This window comes from Eptatretus burgeri, chromosome 3 (assembly GCF_056783735.1).
Source record: "Eptatretus burgeri isolate ZD-2024b chromosome 3, Ebu_testis_v1, whole genome shotgun sequence".
Classification (NCBI taxonomy): domain Eukaryota; kingdom Metazoa; phylum Chordata; class Myxini; order Myxiniformes; family Myxinidae; genus Eptatretus; species Eptatretus burgeri.
This window is the reverse complement of record NC_140963.1, coordinates 81,271,235-81,283,351: the sequence shown is the minus strand read 5'-3', so window position 1 is coordinate 81,283,351 and position 12,117 is coordinate 81,271,235. Positions and strand designations below refer to the sequence as shown.

Below are 12,117 nucleotides of genomic sequence, written 5' to 3'. Positions count from 1 at the left end.
ACTCGCCGGACATCCATGGAACTGGGGGTGCCTCGCAGTACCGTCCAAAAGATTCTCAAGGCGGATAACTATCACCCGTACAAGATGCAAGTCCTACAAAAGTTATCTGAGGACGATCCTGACCGTCGTATGGAAATGTGTGCATGGTTCTCAGATCGCCTGAACAATAACGCCTGCTTTACCGAAGACTGTGTGCTGTTCAGCAACGAAGCTAATTTTTATGTGAACAGGGAGGTGAAAAAGCACAACATGTGGTGCTGGTCGCAAGACAATCAGCACTGGATCTCCCATACCAAACAACAAGGAGCAGCGAAGGTGTTGATGTCGTGTGGTGTGGCCTGTGGCGAGCACATGTCTTCCACCCATCCATTGGGACCATACTCTGTGCAGACCGTTAGTGCTGCCGAAGCAGTCTCTTTGGCTATTGGGCACAATCCTGGATGGGTCGCCACTCCGACACAGGATACAAGCAAGCTGGCACTCATTTTTCTGACCTCTGAAGGATGATAGGCAGAGACAACCCCACCTGGTATTAATTCAACAGCTGAGTAGGATTTGAACTCAGGATCCCAGGATCCCAAGCCCACCACCCAAACCATTAAGCCAACACCAGGCATACATGTCTTGGGACCATTTTTCTTTGAATACAACGTAACTGGCGAGACATATCTGACCATGTCACTTGACAATTAATGCCTGCATTTGATGGGCTTGGGGAAGGTCACCTGAAGTGGTTCCACCAGGATGGCACACCACCCCATTATGCCAGAGTGGTGAGGGAATGGTTGATGATAATTTTCCCTTGCTGGATTGGACGACGTGGCCTTGTGGAGTGGGCTGCATGCTTGCCAGATCTGAACCCCCTTGATGACTTCTTCTGGGGTATGCTGAAGCCGCAGGTTAATTCAGTGAAAATCACACGAATCATCTGAGGCAACGCATCACGGATGCATGTGCAGGGATTGATGGAAATGCTGCATTAATGTACCGTGTTCATTGCAATTTTGCACAGCACATTGAACTGTGCTTTTCTCATGAGGGACAACTCATTGAACATGCCATGTAATGTCATTGAACATTAGATATCATGTATTGTAATGTAATGTCAAACCATTTATAATCTATATTCACCTATGTTTCCAGATTTTATGGCCACCTGTATATTTAACCTCTAATCATAAAAAAATCCTCTTCTCCAGAAAGGCTGGACAGATCGAGGGGAAACTTTACACACACACTTTCCCCAAGTCTTGGGGATACCAGGGTGTTTACAAATAATTGACAGTTCACATGGTCTGACAGCCATATCGGATTGAATGAAAAATCTTTAAATAATATATGTTTCTCTTTAACCGCTTCATCATTCGACATGAAACTTCAAAATTGTTATCCAGTCATAATGGGGAATATATGTTTTAAATGTCATCCTGATGGGACGTATTGTCTGGCAGCCAGAAATCTTTAATGGTTTTAAGGTGGAGGAGTAACAGCTGAAACCCGAACAATATCCGAGTTCCTTCTGATGGCTCCAATGCAGTACTGCGCCTACAGTATTTTGGTCTTCCATTCGATTTGAATCAAATTTATTTAAATCCTATTTTGAATTCTGTTGAATAATAATAAGCATCAAGGGTCAGGTGCCCTATCAAAGCGGGATGTCTTGGTACCTGGTCATCACTGCCAGCAATTATAAAGTGGCAGTTCTTCTTATGTCTATTTTTCTAGTTACTTAATTATGTAACACACCAGTACACAAACACCACACAAAACAAGTCCTGATGAGGGTCTGCAATATCTGATTGCTCTTTTTTTGTGAAAGCTTTTGTGTGTAATCTACTGCATTTAACTTCAGGTATCTGTGTTCTGTTTGCTTCTTTTCCTGGGAATAAGAATGCGAGTCCCCTTTCACAGTTCGCACACTCCTTGAAACTTCTTGAATTACCTGGAAAATGAGATTCATTTTCCAGTACTTGAAAGTCCTGGAAAAAAAGAAAAAACTCCTTGAAACTCCTGGAAAATAAACCTTTTTGTGTGCACTGTCCCTTACATATTTCTATCCTCTCTTTTTTATTTTTTATTTGTAAGAAAATAAGCCGACATCGGTCATTTTGCCGCCAAAGGATTGATTGACCTGGATTAGGGTTATGTTCATTGATTCTGTATGCAGTTGTAAAGTGTAGTAAAATATCAACCAATGAAAAGCATTGGAAATATATGCTCTCACAATTAATTTGCTGTTGATCGATTGCACCGCCATAATCTCCCTGTCAGTAGCATATTGACTTCAATATTGAGTAACTGCATGAACGTCTCTGCGCGGAGAAACTTTTCGGCTGCAGAACGGAGAAGCAAAATGTCCAAAGTTTGTTATTTCAACACCGTGTGGCTCAGCCATTCCCACTATCGGGATTGGCTAGAAAGGGTGTCCATCCACAAAGCAAGATGTCATGTGTGCAAGAAAGTTGTAGGTATTTCGAACATGGGCGAAAGCACGTTCAAAAGTCATGCCAAGGGAACCAAACACGTGCTCTTGATGCAGCAGACGGCGGCCGATTCCCGTTCGTGAGTTACAGAATTTTTGGGATCGGTGAGCACATCGGCACCAGCAGGTATCGTCATGGATATTTGTTTATGAAATTAACTATTAAGCGTAAAACTCATCTGCCGTAATTAGATTTCAATGAACACATCACGAAAAATTCCAGTTTATAAATTTGACTTTTTGTAACCAAGGGAGATAGACTTAGCACAGCTAAAATAACAGTATAACACAGATAGATTGTCTCCCCTTGAATGATTATGAATGATGAGTGAAATAATATCCTCATTTCTTGAACACACAAACCGTTCAATTTATGTCAATGGTACAAAACCAAGAAAGAAAAAAACATTGAATGATAGGAAATTATGATGATAATATAATATAATTAGATAAAATACTTAATTGAAAATTGAAAAATGGTAAATTATTAAGAAGGTTATGATCAATTTTTTATCATAGAAATTGTTCTAAAGTTTATGGCTTTGGAATCAAACCGACTGAGAAAATAAATCGTACTGATATTTAATGAAATAAAAAATTTAGGAACAATTTTAAAGTTGTGGTTTGAATTTAGAGAATTTTTTTTTCTATTACTGATGACTGCTGATTGATTTAATAAATTGTGATAGGAACTATGTTACAGTGGATCCGCAGATAGAGGTTGATGTAAGACCGGCACCAGCCAGCACAGCAACTACAGCTACACCGAGACCAACAACAATACAGGACTTTGTCACAAAGGATGAGGTGCTAAAGGCAGAGATTCTTTGGGCTTAACATGTTATAGAGTCCCACCAATCATACAGGTTCTGTCAAGGTATTGGAACACTTTCACAGGATGTTCCCAGATAGCAGCATTGCATCACAATTTCAATGTGCAGAAAAGAAGGCCTCCTACTGAAACGTATTTGGTCTTGCACCACACTTCAAAGCGCTTCTGAAACAAAAGGTTAACAGCAGTTATGTGCTACTCTTTGATGAATCCTTGAATAAAAAAATCAGAAGAAGCAGAAGGATTTTTACATCCGTATTTGGGACAATGATGAGGTAAAATCACAATACTTGGACTCAAAGTTTGTCAGCCATTGTACTGCTGATGACATGCGAGAGGAATTTAACACCGTGTTGGAGGGTTTAAATCCACGCAACCTGATACAGATCAGCATGGACGGGCCCAGCGTGAATTGGAAGTTCCATCGCAGCATGCAATCACAAATGGAGACAAATTACGGGAAGTCCTTGTTGGATGTAGGCTCATGTGGACTGCACATCCTCCATGGTGTGTTTCAGACTGGCGTGGAGAAGTCGGAGATAGGAATTTCTTCACTTTTAAGGGCCCTATACACCCTATTTCGTGACTCACCTGCACGTAGAGAGGACTATCTTTGTGTCACAGATGGCACCAAGCTACCGCTAAAATTCTGCAAAACAAGATGATTCGACAACTCACCCTGCACACAAAGAGCGATAGAAATATGGGGCAGTGTTTGCAAGTATGTTGGAGAAGTGAGAAAAGAATCAGTTCCTAACCCCGACAACCAGTCCTTTTCCACTGTGAAAAAATTTGTTCAAACTCCCCTCACGCTGGCAAGATTGAAATTCTTCTTTGCCGTATCCCAGGAAATTTCACCATTCCTGACAACCTATCAAGATGATCGGCCCTTGTTGCCTTGTATTAGGTCATCTCGTCAGAGATGACCTAATAAAGCCGGACCAAATGTCCGTCCGTCCGTATGTACATCCGTCAACAATTTTTCTTTCCGATCTTGATGAAACTTAGTGTGTGGGGAGAGGTCGATGAGTGTTGCACAACGATATAACTTTTGTCCGGGTTCATGGTCAGGGACGAGGTCACGAGGTCACGTAAGTTATAAAAATCTTCATTTTCAAAACCTATCTTGTCTGCCATTATACAAGCTAGTCGGCAACTGTTTATTGATTATGATAGTAAAAAATATTATCTTGTATCTAACTGGACAGATTTTTGAATTTCCTTCCCGTTTGATCGTCACGTGATCTGGAAGATGGCCAAAAACGCCGATGCGTTTCGCAAAGAAGGAAGGAGAAATGAAATATAAATAATATGCAATAGGCAAAGCCTAGAAGCGAACGTAGAATTCTTCTTACATTCGCTTCTGACTTTACATAAAACTTGTTCACAACTGTATACTTGCCAACTATACCGTGGTACATGTAAGCGCCGCACAGCTGATGATTTTGACGCAATTTCCGGTTACTTCGGCCTGGATTCGGGATCAGCGATCAAATAATGTAAATCACGATTAAAAATATTTTTTGATGATGCGGGAGATATCTTTATTAAAATTAACTTTGGGGGGAAAAATAGTTGAATAGATAAATAAATAAACGATCACTTCTGGTCAAGAATAAAAGAAATTAAAAGTTCCGGAAAGAGTTTCAAAATCACTCCCGGTAATGTTAAATACTAAATAAACACTTCCCGTCATGAAAAAATCATCTTCGGAAGTATAAAATTAACTTTGGGAAAAAAATAATTGAATAAATAAATAAACACTTCCGGTCATGATCTCCTGGCATGCATCATTCCCCATGGAATAAACCGGAAACAAAAAAAAAACCAGCAACAAAACAAAAAACGGAAGCAAAATGGTCATAGCCAATGACACGGATTCACAATTGCCAAGGTATTGTGTTGTTTTTGTTGTTTCCTATTCTCTCATGTGAACGCGTACAGTAATATTCACAAGATAGAAATAAAACCCAATCGTGTTTGTACACTGCACAGCGTTTAACAACAACCCGAAGCAAAAAGTCATAGCTCACGACACGGATTCGAAATAGCCAGGGGTATTGTGTTGTTGTTGTTGTTGTTGTTGTTGTTGTTGTTATTTCCTATTCTGTCACGTGCACGCGTTAAGTATTGAGCTCACTTCGTTCGCTATAAAACACATTTTTAGCCTTTTATATTTATACATTTTCCGCCGAAGGTGCAAAAGTTTCAAAACCCGAAATGTAAACGTCGGCATTTATTTTCAAAATATAATTTCGTGCGCGCGCGCGCCAAAATGCCGAGTCATCTTTAACTAAACTGCGCAGTAGTCCGGTCATGGCGTCTGAGCAGTGCCCAGCGTGGTTCAGATTGACTGTGGTTTCTGGGGCGGAGGTGATTGTTAAGAAGTATGTCGGCGGTATAAATTCGAGTGACTGTATTGGTGATTTAATCACGCAACATCTTGACAACGAATATTCTGGCCGAACGATTGCATCAATTCAGTGCATCAGCAGGGATGATTCGCAGGCTCCTCTCGATCGTGCCGATATCTAACATCATCACCAGCGGACATAGGGCCGTAGGCTGTGGGGCGAGGCCACGGATCCCGGATGAGGGGATAAGTGATAAATTTTGCTGCATGCTTCGGGCTTTCTGATTAATATATCAATGAGTACATTCCATAATTAATGAATTAATAATTAATGAATCTGGCATACAAAATGATTTTCATACTTGACATGTTACTTTGTGCAGTGTCACGAAACTTCTGTGGAATTAATAATTAATGAATTTGCTCGCTCTCACAATTTTTCAAACCTCAATATCTCTTTAAATGCTTGACCAATTTTCATTCTGAAAGTTGCATTATAATCAGTGAAGAATAATCTACAGGATTATCATAATCTCCGAGAGCTAAGCCTATTTTTTCGTTTTTTTTTCCTACAACCGGACGTGAAATGTCCCCAGAGAGTGGACGGACCGGAAAACCACGTATTGCACTGACTGGTCATTCTGATGTGTTAATCTGGGTATTAAATGAACAATACATATTTATTAATTATGTCATTAGTAGTATTATCCTAGTGTATCTCTGTGAACTATTTCAATCGAAACGGTTAGTTTGGACTGTTTCGCGGTTACCTGAACTGAACATTGAGAACTTGTGGTATTATAGAGATGACCGTCACCCCCACACGGGGGTAATTTTTTCACTTGATTTGCATGAGTTGATACTGAGCTTACTTCAGAGATTTGTCAAGCACTCAGTCACAGAACCTCTCACACCTGTCAAGTTGGCGTCATTTCATGTAAGAAAAGATGACAACTACGCCGATCTGTCCACGATTGACATTGGACTGGCTGCCGACAAAGCTCTGAAAGAAGCTGTTCGCTCCAAGAAAGCATCCGATAGAGCAGTTTTCGAGTTTCGCAATGAATGCAGACGGGTTCTTGTGGAATGAGTGACAAAGCTGATTGAAAAGGCACCAATCAAATATGCGTTTGCCAGACACTTAGCATGTCTGGACCCAAGACATTTCAACGAAAAGGAAGTAGCCATCCGCTACATACGCAGAACAGTGAGTGCCCTTTGTGAAGCCAAGTGGATAACACCAGAAAATGGCGATGAGACTGTCCACTAGTACTCAAGATATCTGACTGATGCTTCAGTCAAACACACACATTTCTATCAAAAGAAAGATCGCCTCGACCATCTGTGGCATGCAGATATTGCAAAAAACACGGAGTTCAGTAATCTGTGGGAGGTTGGGAGACAACTTTTGCTACTGTCCCATGGACAGGCTGCAGTTGAAAGGGGCTTCTCGATAAACAAAGAAATTGAGGTGGAAAATCTGAGAGACGAGTCCTTGATTGCCCAGAGAGTAATCTGTGATCTTCACAATGTCGTAGGGTTGCGGAAAGTTGAACTCGACAAGAAGCTGCAAGTGCTGCACGAAGGAAGTACCAAGATTACTTGGATGAGCAGAAGCGGAATAAACAGCAGGTCTCTCTCTCGGACAGAAAACGAAAGATAGAGTAAAAATTATCAGACTTAAAATCGCACCAAAAAAGACTCAAAACAGACATTGACGATGCAAAAAAAACAGCGGACGAGTTTTCGTTGAGAACAGAAAGAGAGAGCGATTTGTCATTTGTTAGTGAAGCTAACAGTTTGAGAGAGTCCTCCAAAAAGAAAAAAAGAATTGATAGAGAAACTTGTGGAAGAAAATGTTAGGCTTCTGAGAAACCTGTTTATGCTTGTGGCACTTACGGATGACATGCCAGTCAGTTCAACAAAGGTGACTTGTTGATAACAAGTGACATTAAATGCAAAAACTTGAGAAAGTATGTAAAAAGTATTTTCTTCACAGATTTATTAATATATACATTTTCTTGTCTCATACGATAAAACCGTGTTGTGTGAAATTGCCTTTAAATATTGCAGCTTGATTGTGGCTTTTAAGATAAGTATGTAAAAGTGTTTTGTTTTTCCAAAGATTTGTAGTTTTTTAATTAATATATACGTTTTCATGTTTCATGCAGTAAAACAGTATTGTGTGGAATTGCCTTTTAAGTTTACATATTGCAGTTCAATCCAGACTTTTAAGATACGTACATGTATCTGTAAATGCTTGTTTCTGCAAAAAAGTTGAGATTGTATGCAAAAGTGTTTTGTTTTGTTAGCAAAGATTTTTAGTTATTTAATTAAGATACATGTTTTCATGTTTCATACATTTTCATACGATTGTTTGTTTCATACGATTGTTTCATACAAGCCTGGTGTGTTGGCGCAGTGGTTAGGGCAGCGGCTTGGGATCCAAAAGGTCCTGAGTTCAAGCCCCGTTGGGCCACTGAATTAATACACCAGGGGGTTGACTCAGCCTGTCATCCTTCCGAGGTCGGCGAAGTGAGTACCAGTGTACTGGGCCGGTGTATACCCCGGTTAAAATAGGTGTACCATATCCCTGTGTCGTAAGAGGCGACCAGGGTTGCGTCAGGAAGGGCATCCGGCGTAAAACATGTGCCAAATCACTATGCGGATCATATGGATGATCCGCTGTGGCGACCCCTAACGGGAGCAGCCGAAAGAAGAAGAAGAAGTTTTCATGTTTCATACAATAAAACAGTATTGGGTGAAATTGCCTTTACTTACATGTATTGCAGTTCAATCATGAAAGCAATTTCATAAAAAAAAGACTGATTATAGAATTTTGTGCGTTCCTTCAATCAGTAAATTGTTGAGCACAAGGTATAACACAAGCATTATGTTTCCTTGAAAATGACGATTTGTCCTGGAAAAGTCATGGAATTTCATTCAGTCAGGACTGTATGAACCCTGCCTTTGGATTTTTATAGTAAAAGATACAAAGGTCAAAAATTTCTCTTTCTCTCTCTCCATCTCTCACTCATACACACAGGAGATTCCCCAGCAGATGAATGGCAGTGATTGTGGAATGTTCACTTGTAAATATGCCGATTACATCGCGAGGGAAAAGGCGATAACATTTTCACAGGTATGTATTTGTGTCGTGGTTTTAAATGAACTTAAACCACGTGGTTTTTGCCTTCTCGTACTTTGTGACTAATGTAATGCTGGTATCCCCTGCTTATTGACCTTCATAACCCTTCATTATATGGAACTTCATTATGCAGAAGCTTGTTTTTCATTATTTCCTTTGGGAAAATTACATTTCGTTTCCTAACCGTAATGTTTCTGTCTTAAAGCAAAGCCATATGTTTAGTATAACGATTGTTTTCGTTGAAAGTGATGTCATAATATTATTTACCGAATATAATAGACAGTAACACAATCATAAAGTTAATTTATTTGCAATACTTAACAAAACAATCTTGAGTCCAAGTTTCTGTACAAGAGTGGTGGGAAGTGGTGGAGGAGATTGTTATTTTTAACCCTTTCATTCTAAAAAGTTAATTATTCACAAGCCTTCTGAAAAGTTAATTATGGAAAAACTTAGCCACGGAAGTGACATTGCACAATCACCATGACTCTATGACAGCTTCCTTTGACGGCTCCTTCGTTGTAGCGAATGAAGTCCTTCATTAAGCGTTAAATAGCCTTAAATTGAACTTTTTGTTAAGCGGAGGATACCTGTATATTTTTGTCAAAATGTATTTTGACCTGATATCCCATAATTTCCATTTGGAAGTTGCGCCCAAAGCTTGCCAATCCGTTTGATTTTGCAACTCGTGAGATTGCGTTGCATAGAGAGTGAAATCCTGGCTTTCAAGGCATCAATAGGTACTTGTGGTTCTGTTATAGCCATGAATTGTATCTCATCTCATATGTGCCATTGCATGGCTTGTTACCTGGCTTGTGTGAAACATCCAGTTGTAACTCATGCATTGCATTTATTACCTTCACCGAAGGAGAGATCTGTCTGTCCATTTGTCCGCAGAGAACTTTCGTTGTTTTTCTCAGCAACCGCTTGTCAGATTGAGACGAAATTTTCGCCATTTGTGCGACTACTCATGTAGAATGCTTTAATCATAATTATGAGCTCATTGGTCGCATGGTGTGGCAGCCATGTTGGAAAAAATGGGAAAAAACTTTGGACCTCTGTATCTCAAACCGCAGCAAGAAAAAAATTGAAACTTGGCACATAATGAGTACTCCTCATGGGGAATGAGTGTGAATTTTTTTTAATGATGTCATAGGTGCCTTCGTTATGACATCATGTTGCTTATCTGGAACACTTCATCCGATTAGTATGAAAATTTTTGAGGGTCATCTTGGGGTAAAATGGTCCATAAATTTTTTTTGATGACGTCATCGGACACATGATTTGGCAGCCATATTATTTAAAAAAAATAAAGAATAAAAACCTTCAAAAATCTTCTCTGAAATGGCTCAGCGGATTGAGGCGAAACGACATGTATGAGCGACTATCCATGAGGAACAAAAGGTTCACACATGACATCATGGGTCACATGGTTTGGCAGCCATGTTGGATTTACCCTAAAACGTTTAAAAATCTTTTCTCCAGAGCAGCTATTACAGATCAAGGGGAAGTTTCACTTAAATGTTCCCAAAGGCATCTGTCCACAATGTTGTTGAGGAATAATTGGTCACATGTTTTGGCAACCATATTGGATTTAATAGAAATATTAAATAATGTTTTCTTTTGAACTGCTTAATCATTTGATGTGAAACGTCACAATTGTGATCTCATGGTGATGGGGAATACATGTTTTAAATTTCAACTTAATCGGACACATGGTCTGGCAGCCAGAATTATTGAATTTTCTGATATTGGGGGGGGGGGGATTGGTTTGAATAAGGCTCACTTGGCTGTGCCTGGATGGATTTGAGGGAAGAGGAGTCGCAGCTGAAATGCAAATCCTATCCTGGTTCCTCCTGATGACTTCATCTTTCATCATCATCAAAGGCTCCTAATGCCTTTTTATTTACTTCTTCACTATATATGTTATGTTTATAACTTCTTATTGTATTCATTTTCCTATATTCTTCTTTCTTATTCATCAAACAATTATAATAATTTCTAAAAGTTATTGATTTCTTTATTACATATTTCTTTATTCCCTTTAACCTCTTATCAATCTGATCACCATACTTATAAGCATATGCCTTTGCTCTCAATCCAATAAACTCACTCATTACTTTTCCACCCAACTCATCCTTAAACTTACCAATAACCTTTTCATTCTTTTTGGAAAATAACTCACTCTTCTTGCTGAAATTACTTGTATCATATACTCCAATATTTTTCTTCATATCCTCATAAACATCATCAGTTTTTATATCCAGGATAAAACTATCAGTGTCCATATACAACAATGAAACATTTTCACCATACTCTTTCTTCAAGTCATTATACAAATAATCATACATCAATATCTTTGATAAATCAAGAACTGCTGTTCCAATATAAATTGGTTTATCCATTACAATACTTTCCTTTTTCATATGAATTGCAGAAAAGTTCTCTGAAAAAACCTCTTCTCTCTCAAAACTTGGTTTATTTATAAATGTCGAAGCTTCTTTCCAAGATGTTGCGAATCTAATGTTTTGCCTGTTTCTAACATTTTCCATAGTCTTTCCAAATACAGCATTATTCATTAATTTATAAAAGTCCCCTTCAAATTTTACTTTTGTATTTGCTCTCATATCTGTATTGAATTGAATATACTTTTTCACCCAAGGACTTTGTTTAAATTTTAAAACTCTATGAATTTTAGCTACTCTCAATCCTTCTCTCAAAAACTGTTTTAAGCTTCTCTGATGCAAAACATATCCCTCTTTATCATAGAATGTTGTTAATAACTTTTCTGTTGATTTACCTTTAATATTAAAACTTTTATGATAATCACTTAACCATTCTTTCTTTGGGGTTTCTTTCTCACATGCAAAAGGAAGATCTTTATGCTTATTATGAAGATCACTCGGGTACCTCAAATCAACTTCAAAATAATAACCTTCTTCTTGCTCATTCAATTCCTCTTGAGAAGAAATAACAATATTCATCAAAGCCTTTTCATAATCCTTTTCTTCCACCCACTCTAATTTACCATAAGGTAGAGATTGAGACATTGCCCATCCATACAAATTATTAGCATCAAAATACATCAAATAATTACTATCTTTTTCACTATCATAATTTGGAAGATATTTATTATTTGCTTTAGCATATCTTTTTGAACATACTTGTGATATTCCACCTCTCTTGGACTTCTCAATCATCAAAAGCATATCAACATCACTGATTAAATCTATATCTTGTTTTGTCATTTTCAACATTGCACTCCAAGAATCTATATCCATAACAATTTTTATTATGACAGA

At 38.5% G+C, this 12,117-nt stretch overlaps 1 protein-coding gene across 11 annotated transcripts in view; it reads left to right on the top strand.

The window, feature by feature from the left end:
* Positions 1-12,117, top strand: part of LOC147030298 (sentrin-specific protease 1-like) — a 147,741-nt gene that overhangs the window by 106,675 nt on the left and 28,949 nt on the right. For all 11 annotated transcript variants that reach the window (XR_015056297.1, XM_085874218.1, XM_085874213.1 and 8 more), the window contains one exon: positions 8,714-8,809. Coding sequence is in view for 10 of the 11 variants with exons in the window: in XM_085874218.1 (XP_085730344.1) it covers positions 8,714-8,809 (96 nt within the window). In the remaining variant the exon portion in view is untranslated. The remainder of the gene's footprint in view (positions 1-8,713; positions 8,810-12,117) is intronic.